This window comes from Sparus aurata, chromosome 12 (assembly GCF_900880675.1).
Source record: "Sparus aurata chromosome 12, fSpaAur1.1, whole genome shotgun sequence".
Taxonomy (NCBI): domain Eukaryota; kingdom Metazoa; phylum Chordata; class Actinopteri; order Spariformes; family Sparidae; genus Sparus; species Sparus aurata.
In genome coordinates this window covers 19,257,636-19,279,439 of record NC_044198.1, presented here as the reverse complement: position 1 = coordinate 19,279,439, position 21,804 = coordinate 19,257,636, and the positions used below count along the sequence as shown (strand labels likewise).

General features: G+C 42.6%; 1 protein-coding gene and 1 long non-coding RNA gene across 3 annotated transcripts in view; one reads left to right on the top strand and one right to left on the bottom strand.

Annotated features, from left to right (window-relative positions):
• LOC115593229 (uncharacterized) overlaps window positions 1-21,804 on the bottom strand; it is a 42,885-nt gene that overhangs the window by 5,150 nt on the left and 15,931 nt on the right. The window lies entirely within an intron of this gene.
• Window positions 824-20,953, top strand: zbtb7c (zinc finger and BTB domain containing 7C). 2 transcript variants are annotated; one of them, XM_030436689.1, is made up of 4 exons: window positions 824-982; window positions 16,565-17,307; window positions 17,408-18,081; window positions 18,968-20,953. In XM_030436689.1, the coding sequence occupies exons 2-4, from the start codon at window positions 16,588-16,590 to the stop codon at window positions 19,587-19,589; spliced, it is 2,016 nt and encodes a 671-aa protein (XP_030292549.1). In that variant the 5' UTR covers window positions 824-982; window positions 16,565-16,587; the 3' UTR covers window positions 19,590-20,953. The 2 variants fall into 2 exon arrangements, with proteins under 2 accessions (XP_030292549.1, XP_030292548.1); XM_030436688.1 differs by lacking the exon at window positions 824-982 and adding an exon at window positions 10,013-10,428.

Here is a 21,804-nt window from a genome sequence, read left to right as displayed (position 1 = left end):
CATTAGACCCTGTGATGTCTACTGCTCTTGTATCACCTAATAAGGCTTTCAGCAGGTTTACATCAGTGATTACACCCTCTTATTATATTCCCATTATGCTGCATTATGGGCTTCAGAGCCGCACAATGGTTCTTAGGTCTTGCCAGGTACGAGCTGGTACACTGCAGCACACACCCAAATACACTCAGATACTGTCACCAACACTATCACACGACTCCTTTTCATTTCTCCCCTGATATGTCTTTTGTTCAATACCTGATATGAACCCCTCCAGCTCCTGTTTGGCAAAGGCAAAGACCCACCCACTGGTTCAACCCTGCATTATTCTGCAATAACCTCTTCCCCTGTATTTTCCTCTACCCTGTTTGAAATCTCAGCGCAGTCGTCCAGCTGCACATCAGGCCTCAGTTTGGCTGTTTTATTACCAGCTTCAGTCTCAGTGCTTTGTTTTTTCCAGCTCTCACTCCTGGCTTGGCCTTTGCCCCAGATCTCCAGCCTCATCTCTGGCTCCAGACCTGCAGGCCTTGGTCTGCAGTCCACCACCTTTGTCCTCCAGCACCAAGGCTCAGCTCTGCCTATTCCCAGTCATTACCATACCACCCAGTCCAAGCTCGCAAGCAGGTTTTTAGGCTTGGCCCAGTGAGTGTGAGTGTGTGTGTGTGTCACTCCCCTCCCCTAAGCACAGGTGGACTTGTAGGGGAACGCTGCCAAATACTTTTGGTTTAAGGGGAGGGAGGGGTGTTGGCTGAGGCTGGTGGGTGTAGCAGTTTTTGTTTTGTTGTGTTTCTTAGATAACCGTTTCGTGGAATGGTACCTTTTCACTCCTCCAAATCACTGACACACCTTCAAGAGCAAATTCGAATCTCTATCTCGGCCGCTCTCACTTTCACAAGTCTGCCAGAGCTGAGACGGCGTTGAGTTTCCTGAGAGGGACGAGAGTGCACAAGAGAGGAACTGAAATCAAGACTTCTCTTCTTTAAAGGTCAGTATCATCCAACTGTCTCTTTCACTCTCTTGTCTTTCTCAGTTCAGTGTGCTACGACTTTGCATACCCTAAAAAAGTCATAATGAGAGATTCGTACTTTCTGTGTGTTGTGGCAAAATTTCAAGAGCTGTCGGCTACCCACTGAGCACCAGAATCAGACTGAAGGATGGCTGACCTTTCGTAGAATAAGGTTCCTCCGCGTTCCCATTTTTAGATGCAAATTTGTTCCATGTCTCTAACTTTTTTTTATAGCAAATCGTACTGTTAAAAAAATATAAGTGATGTCCAGTTATTATCAGCGCTTCCAGAAACTCTCAGTGACTTGCAACAGATGTGCACCAAATGAAAGCCTCCCCCTTAACAGCTACACAGTGAGGAGGAAGCAAGTGAAACCATGACAAAGCTAGAACAAACTGGCACACTGATATCGCTTTTACTTTTGTTATTTTAGCAGCAGCTTGTGTAACTAAATGATGATTAACTGTGCATGATTTAGATCTCTATTTTTGTGTCATACTAAAAAATCTGCCAAGAAGTCGTAACATTAAACGCAAGACAGTCTGAGACATCTCTTAATTGTGGTGGCGGAAATAAAACTAGTAATGTGACAAACAGAATGACATCTCTCCTCCTGGAAATCTATTCTTGAACGTCCCTTCCATTCGCAGAGGAGACGCTCATAATCAGATTGAGAATCTATGTCAATACAGATGTGGGGGCAGAGGTGTGACATTCAAAAATATTTCACTCTTCCTGTGACCTTCCCCCAACCCATCAAGAAGCATGAGTAACTGTTAACCTTTAAGACTATAAATATGCATCACAGGCTGATCTATCAGATAATATGTCACTGTATGTTTCTTCAAATCTGAGATGCTATAATTAGATGATTAGTATAATTATTCTAGTATTCTCAGAATTTGCTCTCGGTTGGTGACACTGGTGATAAGTATGCAACTAACGATTATTAGCTCTACCAAGGAGGTTATGTTTTAACCTGTAAGTTTGTTGGTTGGTTGATTGGTTTGTTACCTGGATTACACAAAAACTCATTTATGGGTGGCTTAGAATTAACAATCTAACAGGGTTTACAACTTTGATATTGGATTAGGGACTACTGGGCCTTCACAATTAAACAATTAGTCTACAATGTGTCAGAAATTGTGAAAAATGCTCTTCACAATTTCTTGCAGACCAGAGTGGCAACTATAAATTGACTCTTTTGTCCATCCAACAGTCCAAAACCCCAAATCTCTTAATTTAACACAAATGACAAAGAAAAGCAGGAAATATTTACATTTAGAGGGCTTGAACTAGTAAACCTTATTCTTGAAAAATGACCAAAACACAGCGTAAAAAGTACCCAAAAGTCATACAAAAGGTTAAGATATCGTGTTAAAATATCATTTTGGTAAAAGTGAAAGTCACCCATATAAAGTGACTTCAGTGAAGGTCTTATGTGTTAAAAAATACAAAAAATATATTTAAAAATATATCAGTTCAGCTCCCAGTCGCGGTTTAAAAACAGGTTAAGATGTGATTAATTCAGCTTCTCATCAGGTGAACCATATTAGCAACAGCGTGTTCATACAAGTTTGCTTCTTTTGTCATAGTAAATGAGGGGTAATTAATGAAAAATGGGAAAACATAATATTGTTTCCTCAAAATGTGATAAAGCACGGGGGCACTGATTGAATCGCTGCACTTGCGCTAGGTGAGAAAAACAAGTTTCGGTGTGGAACATTTATCAACCCTCATCATTAACAAGGAAATTACGTGCAGAACATATAGAGTTCTCTTCCTGCCACAGTGAGGGTTAGACGGGGATAAAGTCTAATACTGCCACACCTACTGTCGTCACACACACCCTGACTACAGCCCTCCGCCTGCCTGTATACCTCTCTCCTGGATTATGTGAACTGAATCTGATTCTTTTGGTCTTTTGTTACAAGCAGTCAGTGAGTTTAACAAACGTTACCTGGGGCAGATTTCATTCATGTTTGTACCCTCTCACCTATAGTGTACTGTATATGATAAGCCGAGCAACTCTGTAAAGGAGCTGAGCTTGTGTTTGTACAAAAGTGTGCGTGTGTAAAAGTGTGTGAGAGCGCCAGAGTGCTACTTGATTGAGAGAAAGAGAGACTTGAGTGTCGCGGATGAATGTGTCAAGTGAATGAGGACGGAGTTTCATAATTGCAAAACGATGCAATGTGTTCATTATGAGCCTGACAGAGTGAATGAGTCCGCACGCCTTCTTCCCACCTGACAGCGTGTGGGCATGCCCATGTAACAGTGTTTGCACGGGGATGCACGATCTGATTTTAACCTCCTGTGACACAGATGTCATCTTGTCACAGTTGTCTAAACTCTGTTGGGGTGTTTTGTTTTCAAATCCTAAAAACTGACTGTTATCAGTGCCAAATTAGCCGTCCTCAAAAATGTATTACAACTGTTCAGGTTTATTAAATGTATCACGCATGTCCACAATGGCCCGAGTAGCCTTTTGTGTGTGCATGCCTGCGTGTCCGCCCTCCTCCGTAGGATCGAGCTCCAGGTTTTGTGTGTGTGTGTGTGTGTGTGTGTGTGCGTGTGTGTGTGTGTGTGGAGTTGGGCTGGGTGAGTAAGCCGCCCCTCACAGATGAATAGAGGATGGGAGGAGGCTTGAAGAGGCTGCCGTGGGTGGGAGGCCCGAGCCCTGCCAAAAAAGCTCCTTCTGTGGGATTTGTGTACTTTTGCGTTCCTCACGAAACGCAGCGCCTGGCTCGAACGACAAAGCAGCTAGGGAGGCAGGCACTCGCACTCCCAGAGGTCGGCTCGATCGCACCCCTCGCTGCTTTTCAAGCTATATTCTTTCTTTCCGTTTACAATTTTTACATTTCCAGCACGCTCCTTTTTTTTCTCTTCTCTCTCTTTCCCTGCTGCTACTCGTTGGCACTTTTTTTAGCATTTCTTTTTTCTTTAATAATGTGGCTGATTAAGACACAAATATTGACACAAAGTACACGTGTATTTTGTAGTGTTGGACAAGTTTTTATATATCTTTTAGGAGTTTATCGGCAAAAACTGATTTCTTTCTTTCAGCTGCTCAGAAGAACTTCTCTGTTCATCAAATACTTTTAGTTTAATAAAACAATTTTTATTTTTTGTCATTTATTTTGAAGTCTGAAATGTCAGTGGCTGCCACAATTAGTAATGTGGTTGTGCAACGAAGCATTTTTCATACAAATTGTAGGTGTTTCCAGAATGTTACCTAGATAATAGATAAAAATAAATAGGCCCCCTTGTAACCACTGGCTTCCCACGTGACAAGTGCAAAGACGTGATACTCAGCTTGGCAATCAGGCAAAAATGTTCACCCAGATAATGAGAAAAATTTAAGCTCTACTTTATAAAATAAAACAGAGCTGCGAAGACGTTGCAGGAAACGAGTCGAGTCGAATGTCATTCAGCATCAGGGAGTTAGGTGAAAAAAAAGAAGAAAGGGAGGAAAAAAAAGAGCACGATTTCATAATGTCTAAAAGAAAGATCTGGGTTGAATAAGTGGGTCCACCCACCTGTGTGTGAGAGGCAGCGAGAGAGAAAGCAGGGCTGGATGGCAGTTTTAGAGACATGAGTGTGTGGGTTAGGCTAGCTGGCCTGCTTATGCTATCTAATCACTGGGAGAGAAAGGAGAGCAGCATGCCTTGATCCACCCACCCACCCCAGACAAACAGCAGTTAGCCTGCTAAGTACTATATGTGGTCGCCTGTGGCTCTGGGCCTGAACATGGGGGAACAGAGATAAAATGTGACAGAGTCTACAGGTAACAGATATTCTGCACAATTATGTCTCATTCTGTGCCGGGGAGAAAGAGAGATGTGTCAATCTGGAAGCTACTACGGGTCACGACTGCATGTGAGTGTGTGTGAGTGCGAGGGCACGTTTTGGTCCAACACAATCCGGCAGGTTTCAGGTAGGAATAGAACTAATTAGAGTTCATCTGCTGATTTTTAAAGCAAATTAACCGATATTTTGTTTTAACCTAAGGCTAGCCATGGAAAACAAGTAATGGAATCACCCATGAAACCAGCGTATACACAAAAACATTCATGTATGTTAAAATGTTCTTTGTCTTTAATTATGAGCAGCCTTGTTAGCGTGATTTGTGTGGTCGCTGTGTTCTTCTCTTTCGGGTCACATACAGATTAGTTACCTGTGTGATACCTGAGTGGGTGGGATGAGATTGGTCCAAAAATAGCTGACCTACGCATCACATTCGCGTATTTGCGAGTGTGCATGCGGTTGAATGCAGTCCGCCGCCTCGTGCATGTGTGTGTGCGTGTATGTATGTGTGTGTCATGATAGGCATCTGTCTCCCCTGCCCTGCAGCCTGACTGGTTTTAATTAGGAGGTGCCATAGTGCCCGAGGGCTCTCCTGCTGACACACACACACACACACACACACACACCCACATGCGGGCACACACGCAAACACATGTACGCACACACTCACACACACACTACCCGAGGGCAGACAGAGGCTGTCCCGCCAAGGCTGGCCTCCTTCTCGTTATCACCATAAGGAGTTGTCCTCATTCACCCCACGACCCTCCCAACACGCACACACACAAATATTCACACCAAGCAAATCAAATGAGCGCTGAAAAGCATTCAGATGCAGCAGCGTTGAGGTGGAAGTTCGAGGTTTGACTCCTTGTACATTTTGTTTGCGTTTACGGGTCCAGAATAAATTTCCATTTCCTAAAATAAAAGTGGCCTTAAACATAAAGAACGATCATATTTGTCTTCAACAAACACCAGAACAGACATGCGAGTTATTCTCTCACACACACAGCAGTGAGTTCATTGCGGCCACCTATGAAACACTGTAACTCTGTCTCTGTCAATGTTCGCTGTTCTAAATATGCAGCTTGTGTACTTTGCCTCCCTTCTGGCAAAGCGTCCACTACTGATTAGGATGTTTGTAAAAAAGAAGACAAAACAGGAGAAAGTAGAAAAGCGCAAACAGACAGATCAGCAGGAAGTAAACGCCCTCACCTCACTCACCCGAATGGCATGCTCCAAGGTGAGTTCTAATGACCTTAGTGCAATGACAGATAGGCGTGTGTCTCTGTGAGCATTTGTCTGTGATTGAGCGAGGCAGCGACCGCACAGTAGGCTTGCACACATGCCTGCATATTGCATCTATGCGTGTGTGTGTGTCTGTCCTTGGAGACAGGGGGTGTAGACCTGGGAGGCTGCTGCGATGCTCTATCTCTGGGCTGTGGGGGGATGATTGCCTCCCTTTCCTGCTCCTCTCCCACACTAGGCCACACCTGGTGTCCGAGGCACCGGGCTAAAGGGCATAAGTCAGCCTGGTTGTCTTTGTCTGTCACCGTAGTTATTAATCCAGGGAAGGTCTTAAACACTTCCCTGAACTCTCTTTTTTTGTGTTATTTTGCCTGGTTTCTCTTGTCACATACTTCCAAACCTTTTGTGTACAGTTAAGTCAGCGGTAGTTCACAGCAACCTGGGATTACAGCCGCCAGTATGCTTTATCGTAAGTGTTTGTGGGATGGTTGAACTTCCTTCCAACATCAAAATTAAGAGGGCTGTGGTCAAGTTTGAACTGCAGGTCTCCTCTTTCCAGTGTTGACACTACTACTTCTGCCACTTTGAATGTGTACAAACGAGTGGAACAATATGAATGTCTTCCAGGAGAGACTGTGTGGGTCCTTATCCCAACAAGTCCTCTGGAATAAACCTCTAAATAAAATGTTTGTCCTCTCGAAGGTTTGGTTTAGGCCACTGACTGTATACAGAGATGGACATCGATGTTCCATCGCCTCCCACAATCCCAACTTGTCAAAGACGTTTTGAGATGGTAGGTCGGGCCCTCCACCGACCAAAGCATCAGTATTTGGGTTGACATTGTAATCACGCATTTACTGTTAGTTTGAGCTGTTGCTTGTGTTTGAGTCAGTTGTTTTATTTCAATTGTTTTATTTCATTCTACCATTGCTGACTTTGCTTACTTGGACCTGACTTGACCTGACTTCCTCCTTTGCTCATAATGGACGAGAGTTTAATCATTAAGTACTATGGCTGCTAGAAGGCTCAGTCACGGGAACGTAAACATACTCTATGTAATTTAAGGGCAATTCCTGAAAAAAATGATGCTGTTGATATTTTTTGGAAGACAATCTCAATCATCCCCATATTTACAACTATCACATCTCCGCTATTGGCCTGCTTTTCATTGCTCATTCGAGTGCTGCTGTTTGCGACAACATTAACAAGTCCGATTTGGTCAGACAACACATCAGACAAATGTGTTATTTTCAAGCATAAGCCGACCCTTAGCCAAACTATTGTTTCCTTTGTTTTCGTTGTACAGTACAGAGTAAAGGTCAGTTTTTTGTGAACTGGATTCAGTTGCACTCAGTTAGCAGCACGGAATCCGATGAAGTGGCAACACATTGTGCATAATGATAAAGAGGTGGCAGATCAGAAGAGTGATTTTGAACTGGGGGTTCTGGTTTTGTGTGTGCGATAAGGCCGTCGTGTTTCAAACCGCCATCGTGTAATAAAGCTTTCCAGAGTGAGTAGTAAAGGGGAACCTCCTTTTTTAATCGAAGATTATCTTTCATGACTAATTATATTAACATCATTAAGTGATCAGAATTCGGGGGCTAGTAGCTCTTAAACTTCAAGCACCTTAATTCATCATAATGACAAGCCTGTAAGTGAGTGTGCCCTTTCGTTGTGTCTGTGCTATTACACAGATATTTTGACGAGCTCATATTTTTCCGTCAGTTTTAGATTCAAGATGTTTTTTCCCTTAGAAGTCCGCTGTTTGCTGTGTTTGTGATCGCGTACAGTAAGCCGAGTTGAGTACAGCATCAAAGTCTTCCTGAGATCAACTTTATGTAATGATCTTCACACCCCATCCCCCCTCCAAAGTGCCAATCTGGTGCCCTGCTACGTGCATCTTGCAGGGCGCAGCAGGTGGCAGTAAACAGGTACGTTGAGATGCCAGACAGACAAAACAGGCAGAACAGATGACTCTTACTCAGCCCCTCAAATCCTTCCTAGCACTCAGACTCAGAGACTAACCACTTCACGGTGTAGTCTCTCGAAGGACGGAGGGGATCAATATTTTGCCTGATCATTACACTACAGAAATATAGAACACTGAGCATAATTTTTCATGCTCTTTAGGCAATAATATCATTGATTTTCATGCTTGTATTACAATATAGAAAACTTTTCCAAGCATAATCACGCTGTAAATCTGCCTTTTAGCCATGTTATCCTGCAAGTGGGCTCATAAAAATGAGCTGCAGAGCAAATTAGTGCAGTTCCAACCCTTATTTTGCACCATTAGACCACTGGTTCGTGTCAATCACGACCTGTGACAGTTTGCAGTACATCTGCCTGCAGTTTCAGAACAAAGGAATCCACACAGGTACCACTTACAGTGTGTTGCTATGACGGCAGCGGCGTGTTTAGAATAGATAGCTGATCTTATATGATGGCAAATGTTGTTTTTCTGGCCGTCTGGCTGGCCTGCTTGCAGTTAGTGGCTAACCCTGTTTATATATACTAGATGCCAATGTGAGCTGGCCTCAACACTCACCCCGCACAAAACAGTGTAAACCACCAGGGCATGGGCTGCGGTTTGCTTTGGTCCGTGTTTTCCCCTTGGGGAAGTGGGCAAAGCAGTCTGATGTACACTCTGATGTCTACTTGTTTGTGGAGGTTCACTTGACACAATTTGGCTGCTTTCACAGTCTGATTGTCGGTTATGATTTATGCATGTTTGGAGATATTTTAGTAGATTTGAAGGTCCAGTAACCGCTAAGATAACAATGTCTGACGGCATATTCTACCTTCATGAAAGTGTTAGGATTTTTTCTTAATTGTTTGTGTGATTACTAGACCAACTGTTTTGAAAAAAAGGAGAAAAGCAGTCCTCTTTGAGTGCACAATATATCAATCAGGCGGGAAAGTCTTCATGTTGTCAGCGAAAAAAATTAAGTATTACAAAGGGCGTGGTTTAATGATGTCACACAGGAAAGCCCAGTGGTTGTTTCAGATCCTGTGAATGTGCTATGTCATAACATTTGGCCTGTCTGTGAAAGGAAACACTTTTTTCTACCTTTGTCTTTCTCTTTTTACTGTTTCTCACTGTGTCATAAAGAAACAATCTGAGGGAGCAGTATTGGAAGTCAATACAAAATTGCTTATTTCTACAGTTTTTCTACATGAACTTCCTCCTCCTCTCCACAGACTGAGGTGGTGGCGTGCTCATCAACAGTTATCTTGCTCTGGCGGTCTCTGACTCAAATCATGAGTGTAACGTTGGCTTTCTGCTCTCCTCAGCCTGGTTTTTGAAACCTAGCGTTTCGACTAAAAGGAAAATAGGTCTGCACAAAGTCGCTTGTGGTGCTTTTCAGCGTTTGTGGTTTAATTGTGTCTCAGATGTTGTCGGCTTTTAAGTAATATTTCCGTTAAAATTGACAACATTTGCTGAATCAGACAGTTTAAAGGATGTCAGTATTTTCCAGTAATTAGTCTCTTGTGCCTATTTATGGGACCATATATTAGTTTGATTATTGGTCAGATACGAGTAAAAGGGCGCCATTTCAAACAGGTGTAAAACTGAAACTAACCAGCTGTAATTTGCAGTTGTGTTTCTGCTTCTGCGTTTCTTCTTTTAGTCCCTGTACATCCCAGCTTGAGACTAACCAACAGAGGTGCACAAAATAGTTTTCCAACTTTTCTCTCTCTTTCTCCTTTCCTTTTTTTTTTACCCTCCCTCAGTCTCCCCAAACAACCCCTTCGAGTTTCTTCGCCCCGGTCCCTTTATACCAAAATCCACTCTAACACAACTAAAAATTCATTTTGTCTGACCTAAATCAGAGGGTGTCTGCGCCATGGGCTTATTACACAGTGCGCTTAAACTTGTGTTGTGGAGGAGGATGGGGTATTATTATCTTCCAGCTACCCACCCTGCTATAAAAACTAGTGGTGCGACATCTCCACAGCGCAGTGCTGCTGCCCTCCCTCCCTTCCTCTCACTCTCTCGCTCGTCCTACATGAGCCACACACAACAGTGAGCCTGACTCTTAACTCCACACCAGCCACTCTGCTACACAGACAGACCCAAGAATCACACTCTGCTCTCCTCTGTTGCGCTGCTTTTGCTTCTCTCCATTGGATATTCCTCCCTGGGTGTTTCTTTTTTTTTTCATTTTTGTGAATGGGCATCCGTGGCCGGTGTGGGGAGCTTGTGAATGGACTGACTGCCTGGCTGACTGACTGACTGACAGACTGGCAAAGAGAGACGCAGCTGTGTTTCAATTAAAAAAGGGCAATGCTGAGAGGTCAAGCGAGGAGCGACGGAGCCTCTTCGTAGTCTGGAAATACAAAGACACGTGAGGCGAATTGTGAAACTGAAGGTACGGTAGGTGATGGGTGCTGAAAGCTGTGGAATGCTGGGGGACGTATCAAGACATGTGTGAATTAATGTGGATGCCAGAGTTTTCGAGGCATGCACAGGGGTGTGTGTCTGAGCGTATATGTCCATAATAATTCGTCACATTGATCAGAGTGTGTGCATGTGTGTGAACAAGCTTGCACTTGTGCGTTGTGTTACAAGGGCGCACACGTGCATCACTTTGCGCTCCTATTTGCAGAGTGTTTTTATACGAGCCCACTGCTTTGGATCATAAAGGCCTGACAAGGTGCAAACAGGTCAATAAAGTCACTTAATGACTCGTGTAATTATTCAGGCTGTAGTGTAAATATTGTGCTATAAGATTCTGGAAATAGCATGGGCGTTTATAGCATCACAGCACGTCGAACATGGTAGTTTTAGTGGACTTAAGTATGTGTTTTGTCTCCAACGGTAATTACACATTTCTATTTTAGATATTTCATATCTATAGGACTTTCTCCTTACCGTCCAAAATAAATACTCAGGTAGTTCATAAAGTTAAAGGGGATGTTTGTGAGCGAGGACAAAATAAAAACATGTTATGGATTTGAGGGCTGAGCTGTAAATTACTATTTACAACAGGCTTGTTGTCAGCTGGCTTATCTCTTAGCTCACGTAGTTACAAAACGCCATGACTAGTGAAACCATTACATTTGTTTATGAGCTGTTGTTTTTCATGCACGTATTAAAATTTGTTTGTCTATACTGAAACCATGTGCATAAAGAAAGAAAAAAAGAAAAGTCTGACAAAATCTGTGTAATTTGAAAATAAATGCAGATAATCACCCTCAAAAATGTAAAATAAGGGACTGTGTCGCCGGTTTATCAGATCATGAAATGACTTTAAAAGGGTACGTGTAGTTAAACACCTACTCAACAGGCTCAAACTGTGACAGAAAAGGTAAAGCAGTTCGTCAAACCAATGGCATGTTTGCTTAATCACATAATGTAAATCTGAATCTCATTAGCTGCAGACAATGTTTAGCCTTCACCTATGAATGTGTAATAAAGGTTTTGAACTTCAGTTCTTTAAGATTTTTTATTTTAAATTTCAGTAAGTTACAGTAATGTTTATAAAGCTGAAAATGTTTTCAGGGATCTATTTTTGATTATCATGAACAATACAAATAAAGAAGCTAAAGACTAAAATATAAAATATGCTTCGAAAAGTAGACATTTTATTTCATATTGTACCAGTGTCGCTCCTGTTACTCAGCCTTCCTCTGTTGATTTGGGGGTCTTTATTCGGGCCAAACAACGGAGTAGGGAAACATTAGGTGATGTAGAATAAGAAATAATCGGTCCTCCATTTCAAGAAGCTACCTCTTAATCACTGAGCTGATATTCAGCAGGGGAACCATAAACTTTTGTTTACTTTGGGGCCGAGAGAGATAATGGTGTGTAGCTGTGAGCCCCCCTGAAGGCTTGAGAGATGACACTTAGTGCACACAGGCTCTTTATGGTGCAGAGCGAGTTGATGTTGGCCTCCAGATCTCTTGAGACCAAATCCACTGTTTACTTCAAGTTATCCCATTTTATTATTCTTCTAATACATACTTGAATTAAGTATTAATTAAATGCATAAATTGTTGATTATTCGCTGGAATCACTGTAGTGAACAATGAAATATAATTAATTGGTCCATCTGTTGAAACTTTTTAATTAGAATCTCTGTTGTTCAGTGAGGTTTATGTTGCTAGATTTCAGGATAAGTGTTGAACCCGCAGGCCTATTTTCTGCTTAAATGTAATATTAAATAAATCAGCCTATACTTACATTAATAATATGTAAGGCAGCAGAATAATCTTTTTAACACCAATAATAACCAAACACTTTACATTTATAACAGTAATGCACTCCAAACTCCACATAAACAAGCGACTTTTTAACTTTTAAGCAAAACTTGTGCTGCTAAAATGCTCAAATTTGACCCCAAAATTTCATCATTATTGTAAAGACGAACACCCGTGTTTTGTTACTGGCATTATATACAGGTCACTCGCTCAAATTGACAGCAATTAAGACACAATTTAAAAACTCTCCCTGCGCGGCCTATAGGCCCCAGAATGTTGTCATTTAAAACGTGGACCAAGGAAGTGTGTCCTCGAGGAACAGGTGCACTGCTGTTTTACCGGTGATAATGGACTACCTTACACAGTAGGTCAAATGAATGTCTCCTCCTAATAAGGGGGTGACTTTTGGCTGTCAATACTATAAATTATTGGCTGTGCAATTGTCCGTCTGTGACAGTTGTTTAGCAGGTGTTTGCTATGGGCAGTTGGTGACAGGGGTAAACTTTGGCTGCTGGTGATTTAGCATGTGGGTCAGGTGAATGCACCGGCCTGACAGGGATAAACTAGGCTTTGGGTGTTGTAGCTTACAGGCCAAATGAGTGTCTGCCCGTGACAAGGGTTGAGATGGACATTAGCTGCTGATTTGTGGCCTGAGCGGTCAGGGCTGGGGACAAGTTAGCCGCTCTACTCTGGGCATAATGATGATACAGCTGCAATAGGGAAAGAGGAAGGAGGAGGAGGAGGATGAGGAGGAGGAGGAGAGGAGGAAGAGAGGATGATTAGGAAGAGGAGGAGGAGGTGGTGGTCAGAGCCCGGAAAGCAGATGAAGTTCTTGGGAGAAAGACGACACTGAATGGAGGTGACACATAATTTGGGGTGGGAGTGCTGAGTTGAAAGTGTTAGTGACTAAGTGAGGCATGAGAGGAGACGTGGCCGGTACAGGCCGGCGGAAAGAGAGACAGACAGAAAGGCAAGTCTGTCCACAGGAGGTCAGTTTAATAAACAAGATGAGCACGATATGAATAGTTTTAAAAATTCATGTTAAGTAAATCTATTCAGTGATGTGTGTGGGATAAAGAGAAATCAGAGCCATAGCTGATGATAGCAACAAAATATGACTTTCACTAATTATTCATTTAGAAATGGTGTCGCCTAATAACAGCAGGTTGCTTTATTCAACCATTAAAAGTTTAGTTGTCCTTCCTTGACTTTGCTAGAAGAGTCAGACAGATCAAGAGCCAAATGACTTAAACAGTAATTATCAGAGGCCTTTCACAAGGCGTCCCCACCCTGGCTGCTCTGACGGATGGAGGGGGTGTGTGCGTAAAGGGTTAAGGATGTTTGGCTGATGTCGCTCCAGGACCTTGTGGTGGGAAAGCTGTGCCCTCCTCCCCTCCCTGTCTATGTGGCACATCCTCCTTAGATCCTCTCCACATTGTAATTAGGGGCCGGCCGCTAAGAGCTAGCGCTAGCTAGTGGCAGGCAAACAGTGGGAACCGAGGGGAGTGGTGCCTGCTGGGGCACCAGGCGAACAAACAGCAACAGCAGCACGTGTCCCATAGTTCCAGGAGTGGGTGGGATGGGTCGAGAGCAAACGAATGACAGTGGGTTCGTCGAGCCCTCCCAGTCAGACTCTTTTTCTCTCCCTCTTATCCACTCGCTGTTGTTCCAAGCTCCGCACTATTGTTTGCCTTGGCAGGCTGTTACAGGGAGGGGCCCCTCCGCTGGTGTTTGTGCAACCTGTTAGGGAACTTTTAGGGCCATCTGATCTCTCACTGGAGATTCTCTCACCTTTTACAAAGGCCATTACTTTTATGGATGTTGGACATGATAGAGGAATGATTAATCGACATTACAGAATCGGCAAAATACATTTCAATGTGGTGTTTGTTACCAGAGATTACTGCACTGTTCATTATTTTTATTTCAAATTAAGACTTTCATCAGCTGGCCAGGCCTCTGCAAGTTTCTCCCACAGTCTTTTGTTCCAGCTTTCCCATCGAGTTAGTTCTGTGTAGTAGGCCTGTGGGTGTATATCCTATACCACCTCCCCCTCTATAGACATTTTAATTATGTCCACACTCTATCAATGGCATGAACACTGCAACAGTAACCTAGCAACAAGATCGACAAGAATAAACTACATGTATGATTGGTTTCCAAGTTGTATACTGTACCTGCAGGTGAGCTCAGGGATTTTCTGAAACATTTAATTTTTTTTTTTTCCTCCTATGGTGAGATCGGCTGTTGCACAAAAGAAAAAGCAGGACTCTCACGAGCGTGTGTGTGTGTGTGTGTGTGTGCCTGTGTGGCTTCAGCCCTGGCCCATTTAGAGCCAGTCAACAATGCAGCTGCGGTAAGCGGGCCCGCTTCAAAGTATTTATCTACACATGCCTCTGGTGACCACCAAGTGTGGACGGCTAAGTTTAAGCTCTATTCATAGATGTGAATGAATGAGCACCCTGCCAGAGGAGGTTTTTTTTTTTTTTTTTATCACCGTAACTGTAAACAACAGCGCAGTGAATCAACAGGTAGGAACTCAGGCAGCAGTGGAATGTAGGTTTTAAGAAAAGTGAATGGAGATTCAGTCCGTGCATCGAGGCAGTGTGCCAAATCAAGCTTTTAGTCACTGTACATCAAATGAGTGCGCAGAGGGCAGGCTGCAAAGCAAGCATTTTGACAGGATACAGTATCTAGAGTGCAATCTGACCTCTTTTGTCGTTCTCTATATTTCTCACCACATCCCAATCACACACTTTATTGTTCAAATAAGGGTGTCAGCTTGGTTCGTCACACTCATATCTGGCAGAGATAGACGACAAGGATGGACATCACACACACATTATCACAGACACTCTTGCGCACTCATCATCCAACCTCATTGCATGTTTAAGCGTCGAACAGGAAAACAGTAACGTTGAATATCTTATCAAGATGATGGGCTTCCCTAACTTGCTCAGTTGCAACACGTTTCCTACAAGAAATCGTAATAGCACAGTCGAGAAAAAAATTTTACCCGATGAGCTGTTTGCTCAAAATGAGACATGCTGTATTTACCACTTGTTGCCTTTGCTGCACAGATGGCACACAAACAAGCATTGCCTACAGTATATTTTAATAAAGTGAGACTGTCACTCATTGTGTTTAGTATCGAGAGTCTATTCAAATATCAATGCTTCAAATTGGACGCTCCTTCTCATCAGATGCAGTTTATTTTCAAACTGAGGTGAGCTGTGAACTGCTGCTTTTGCACGCTTTAAATCAGTGTTTTAGATCCTATTTCTTTATCTACTTTAACATGCCCTTATCACCTTCCTGTTGGCACGTCCTCCTCAGGAGAGACCCTGCTGCACAATCAAGTGCTGCTTCACCTCAGTGATAACTAAATGTTCATGATACTGACTCTTTGTTGGCAAAAAGAACAAGAAACTAACAATGTAGATCTAAGAGAGTATTAGCTCATTTATTTGTGTCATTTTGACACAATGGTAATGCTAACAGCAAATCAAAGAGAACATTTTCTAATTAATTACTATATTGATATTCCCCTGGAAATTTTTACTTTTCTCAAAGAATCTTCGATCTGCATGGAAAAAAAGAATTTTCTGACCGCTGCAAATTCAGAAATATTTTTTACTTTTCTTATCCATAGTAAGATGGTAACTTTGTTTCTTATCTCGTTGTTAATTAGTTTGTTATTTTAATCAGTTTGTCCTGTACCTATACAGGAACTGTCATTGAGCTGAAAATCCCTTTTGCAAGAAAGACCTGAGAATAAATTGCACAACATGAACACAAATATTTCCAAGTTTAATTACCAAGTATTACCTAAATTGTTATTTTTAATTATTGTATTTTCTTGTATAATAATGCTGTCATTGTTTTGTGTATTGTATAAAATTAGCAATCTCATCTTTATTTGTATTCTGAAATAATAGGTGCTGTAACTTGAGTAATGTGTTAAAAAAAAATGTTTGTGTGGCAGACGGAATTTTTATCAATATTTTGGATCCAGACAAACAAAAGCATCTTGAAGGATTCTACCATCAACAATGTTTTATATCTTAAAGTTCCTTACCAGGGGTTTTATCTTTCAGAACAGCAGATGCTTGTCTCTCTGACTCGAACGTAATGACATTACATGAGAGGCACAACACTAGAGACAAGAGTAAAAATAACATTTAAAGTGAGGATCTACTGCGGCTTTTAGAACCAAATTTGCAATCCACAGAATAATGCCCTATTCAGTTTGAACTTTTTGTTTGAGTGTCACTTAACAGCTTGTTGTTACTGCCTTCTTTTTAGATATTCAGCAGACAGAGACGAGAATGGTTCATCACAGAGAAGAGGATCTGATCGGGATCCCCTTCCCAAATCACAGCAGCGATGTCCTATGCAGTCTAAACGAGCAGCGCCGTGACGGGCTGCTCTGCGATGTCATTCTCATCGTCCGTGACCAGGAATACCGAACCCACCGCTCCGTTCTGGCCGCCTGTAGCCAGTACTTCAAAAAGCTCTTCACAGTTGCCACAACTGATGGCGGGGAACACCATCACGCAGCGGCTGTGTATGAAATTGACTTTGTGGCTCCGGATTCTCTCACAGCCATCCTGGAGTTCGCTTACACGTCCACTCTGACAGTGACGGCGTCCAACGTGAAAGAGATTCTGAACGCAGCTCAGATGCTGGAGATTCCCTGCATCATCAATGTTTGCCTGGAGATCATGGACAGTGGGGGTGGAGGCGGTGGAGGAGGAGGGAGAGCAGAGGAGGGAGAAGAGGACGAAGAGGAAGAGGAGGATGCGGAGGAAGACGAGGAGGAGGAAGAAGAGGAGGAGGACGAAGAGGAGGATGTTGGGTCGAGGAAGGACGAGCAAGAGGAGGAGGAGGACAATGTCAGCGAGAGGTCGCTGCAGTCGTTGGAGAGCAGGGGCGTGCAGACGCCGCCGGGGACAGAGGACTCGCCGCCTCCCAGCACCTCCACGTACCACCAGCAGTTTGACCTGTCATCCCAGTCACATTCGCCAGACACCATGAGAGGAAAACAGGTAGAGTTCTGTTCTACATTTGTATTTTCAAGGCAAAAACTAAGACTTTAAATGTCATTTCCCAAACTCAAAAGAATGATAACATTGTCTTGTGTTGCAGGAGAGCATGGAGAGTCGGGCTTTGAAGGATTTCTCCATCGAGTCGCTCCTCCAGGAGGGGCTGTACCCTCGTATGTCATCACTGGACAGGAGGGCCAACTTCTCCCCTCTCCTCCCAGGCTTCTACCCCTCCATGTGGGCAGCTGAGTTCCCGGCCTTCCCCAAACAGCTCCTAGATCCAAACCACCACCAGCATCCCCACGCAGGAGCCTCACAACAAACCAGGCACCCACACGCCTTCCCCACCTCCGCAGTACTTGAGGCTTCCAGGCCCCTCGATCTAGCTGTGAAAAGAGAGATCATAAAGGAGGAGATGAAGGAGGAGGTCCCGCTCAGTCTGCTCCAGGGCAACTTCCTGAAGGATTTTGTCAACTCAGGCCTGGGCAGCACTATAAATTCTGGGTCAGGGCCGTCAGAAGGTCACGCACTGGGTCAGATAAAGGATGAAGGCGACTTCCGATCGTACCTGAGCTTCCTGAGCTCCGCGTCCCATCTGGGGGCGCTGTTCCCTCCCTGGCAGCTGGAGGAGGAGAGGAAGATGAAACCCAAAGCTTCGCAACAGTGTCCAATCTGCAACAAGGTCATCCAAGGAGCAGGGAAGCTGCCACGACACATGAGAACGCATACGGGAGAGAAACCATATATGTGCACTATCTGTGAAGTGCGATTCACAAGGTATGTAAAGAAGAATTTTGATTTGATATTGCCATATAGGTGTTGTACCTACAATATTACAATTTATGCTGCTCCAGGACCATCATTGTATCTGACCACACCTGTTTTTGTAATGTCATAGTTTTGTGACTCAAGGACAAAAGGATGGTTAATTTTCACGTACTTAACATTGACAAAGGGTCTATTTTAACCAAATTTTTTAAAAACCTAACCAAACTAAGACAGAAGGCTGAAAAAGTCTATTAAGTCTAAAAATGATAAATGATAACAACATAACAATATTTTCCAAACAGTACATAAATCCTGATCCGCTAGGCATAAGTCCTGTCCTATTCAACCACCACAACCTGCTGCTTATGCACACTTCAGATCAGATCAGTTGCAATGATGGAGCAAGGAACAACACCAACATGGTGATATCAGATAAATGTTGTCAGATCGTCATTAGAGGGTAGAAGTTTCATATTCACATGCCATACAAAGATCGTCTTGAGTGCTTCATGTTCCTTTGCGCTTTGACTACAAAGCACCTGATTATGTAAAACAGCCGGGTTAGCGGAAAAGTACCCCTTGCTCTTTTGACTGAGGTTAATCTGTTTGCACCTATCTGAATATCAAAGAGCTTGAAGTGGAAAGCCCCCTCCACTGGTTTCTTTGCATTAGTGATATCTCCCTCACCTACATCCTCCTGCTTTGGCATATTTTCCACCTGCATTTGAGAGCAAGCCTTTAATGTGTTCAGTGAAGACAAATCATCTTTACTGGCTTTTAAACTTTTACCAGACCAGATGTAAAAGGCAAAAGAATTGCAGTGCAGTAAGTCACGTTTAAACCCTTCAGCCCACGACATACTGTCTGAAAACATGTGGTTTTGTTCTTTTCTCAGACAAGATAAACTAAAGATCCACATGAGGAAGCACACAGGTGAGCGCCCTTACATCTGCCTCCACTGCAACTCCAAGTTCGTCCACAACTACGACCTGAAGAACCACCTGCGTATCCACACGGGCGTCCGTCCATACCAGTGCGAGCACTGCTACAAAAGTTTCACACGGTCCGACCACCTACATCGACACATCAAGAGGCAGAGCTGCCGCATCTCCCGCCCTCGGCGAGGACGAAAACCAGCTGCTTGGCGTTCCACACCCACCAGCAACTTCCTGTGCCCCCCCACTGCTGCCACCAACCGGTTTGAGGAGAATGGGTTAAGCTCCGCATACCAGGGAGTCAAGAATCATGGACTTGGGGAGATGCTCGGCCTCGGCAACAGAGGTTTGGGATTTAAGAGCGGGGATGGTGCGGGCAGGGATAGCAGGGAGGAACGGCGAGCAGAGGGGAAGCACGTCGCAGAGGAGGAGAAGGCAGCAGCAGGGAGGCAGAGGGGAGTGTTTGCCTTTGCCCTCGCTGGAGAAGAAGTACTTACCCACTCTCCATTTTATGCTTCAACCTCTGACCCCTGGACCATGAGACTGGAGCGTGCTCCACCCATCTCTGAGCCAGCCAAATGAACTGTGGTCGTCAGAAAATAAAAAAGACAAGAAAAGGAAGGCTCTTTCAACTCTGTGTCTGTTCTGCTCCTGGAAAGCTAAAGCACCTTTTTAGAAAGTGAAAGAGTGAGAGCGATTAAACTTTTGAAGCCTGCTGATGTGGCTGTAGTAAAACAAACTTTTTTTTTTGGAAAACACAGTCTAGCTAAATAATTTCACAGATGTCATGTTGAATAATTGTTTCAGCCCTGTGAATGTTTACAATTACTTTGATAGCATTTAAGAAGAGGCAAACAGTTCGACACTGCTAATGAGGAAAACATATCGGAATGCTGTTATATATACTATTTGCATTATTTATCTACAAGGTTGTCTAAAAGGCTATTACTTAAAAAACTACATAATTCTACAATGTTCTCTAAAACAAGATGAGATAAGGCTTATATACTGGAAAGTATTCATATGCAAGACAATGTAAATGGACACCCAGAGCAGGTCCTATTTAAATCGTTATGTTGAATTAGTGACTATGATGAATGTAAAAGTAATGATTACATGTACAAAAACAATCAAACTTTTATTGTAGAAAAAGGTTATTATAGATAACATAGGTAGACTGAAATAATCAACAATTAAATTTAAATACATAAGCCTTCCTCCAAACAAATCACAGTGATTTTTATTTTAGACTATTGTGTGTAAGTGTTAAAAAAGGACCAGTGCTTTCAAAAAAATCAAACCAAAAACCATTTAAAATGGTTTATTGCAGGCAGGGCATTGTCTGGCACATGTTCTGCAAATGCGTTTGATTCAAACATGGTTTTTAATAACATTACAAAACAAAAGGGAACCCACTTGAAGTCTAATAAATCAGGATGTTTGATAATGTGTGATTATCCTTCCACTGCCTTGTTCTCATTTAAGCTCCTCGTCTGCACTATTGTACATAAACAAAAACTTTTTGGCCATGGTGGTGTTAATTACGGTCCCGTTGCTGATGATGTAAAATAATAAATATATATATTGCTCTTAAAAGACTTTGAGGCATCCATCCAAAGATGTGTACTTTGATATTTCACAGACTTGAATAAGACTTTGTTTTAATGTTTATGAGTATGTGTCTTAAGAGGATGTATATTTCTGACTAATCAACTGCCGCTTCAGCTATACAGTACGCTTGTGTTTTTTTCTGCTGCAGCAAATCAAGAGGGTTTGAGCCCCTTTTTTCATATGATGTTCATCTCTGATTTGTGTATAAAGAAGTTCAAAAATGATCTGAATTGAAATGGGAAAGTATTTTCTTGCTATTTATGCGTATTTAAATGAATGAGCCTTGGCTATATTTTGCAAATCTGTTTTATAAAGACACTAAATGTTGAACTTTACACTTGTTTTGGAGTATTATTTACATCACATCATCAAGTTGTGTGTGAGTGTATTTGTTTGTGTGTGCGCACATGCTTGCTTTTGCACTTATCTTGTTTATCTTCTTCATATCTTTGTGAGGACCAATTTGAGAGTTAGACCTTGATAGTGGTGACATTTCAGCACTCTTCCCTTCCTTAAGCCCTCGAGGTGAAGACTTGGTTTTAAGGTAATGTTAGGGTTACGGTTGGGGTTAGGTAAGTACGTGTGATGGTTATGGTTAGGTGCAAAGGAATGCATTGTCATTGAGGATGAGACTGTTTGCACATGAAGTTTAAACGTGCTACACAGAGATTTTTACTGGTTATGAAACTGTTCTAAATTAATAGTGATGTCTCTGTATGATCTACATGAGCTAACAAGACCATCAGTGAGAAAATCAGCTCTTTCTGAATAGTTATTATAGTAATTCAGAAGGCCTGTCACTGGGTTTGATTCTAACTCTTCCAGGTTGGATAAGACATAAATTAAACAGGGCAGTTGTCCACGGGGGCTGAAAGAATCAAAGTTCCTTGCAGTAGCTTGGATAAACATAAAGTAAGCTGTATGTGAATGATCATAAACTTACCAAAATAAACTTTACCATATCTTATTTGGGGTAAATAACCCAATAATATAATAAAAGTTGCACCAACACAAGGTCTAAACAACCACTTTCCTTGGTATTAATTGGTGACAAAATGGTTTTACTGCGTACTGGGTAAAGTTAACCCAGAACTGAGTCAGTGTTTTATTGAACCAAAATGAGTACATTTTTGTGGACATGACATTCATGTCTCTATTTCTTTTTTTTTTCATAAATGTGTCATAT

Coding starts and splice junctions, on each gene's coding strand:
- zbtb7c (XM_030436689.1), top strand. CDS start 16,588: ATGGTTCATCACAGAGAAGAGGATCTGATCGGGATCCCCTTCCCAAAT. Junction 17,308..17,407: donor ACACCATGAGAGGAAAACAG/GTAGAGTTCTGT, acceptor CTTGTGTTGCAG/GAGAGCATGGAGAGTCGGGC. Junction 18,082..18,967: donor TGTGAAGTGCGATTCACAAG/GTATGTAAAGAA, acceptor TTCTTTTCTCAG/ACAAGATAAACTAAAGATCC.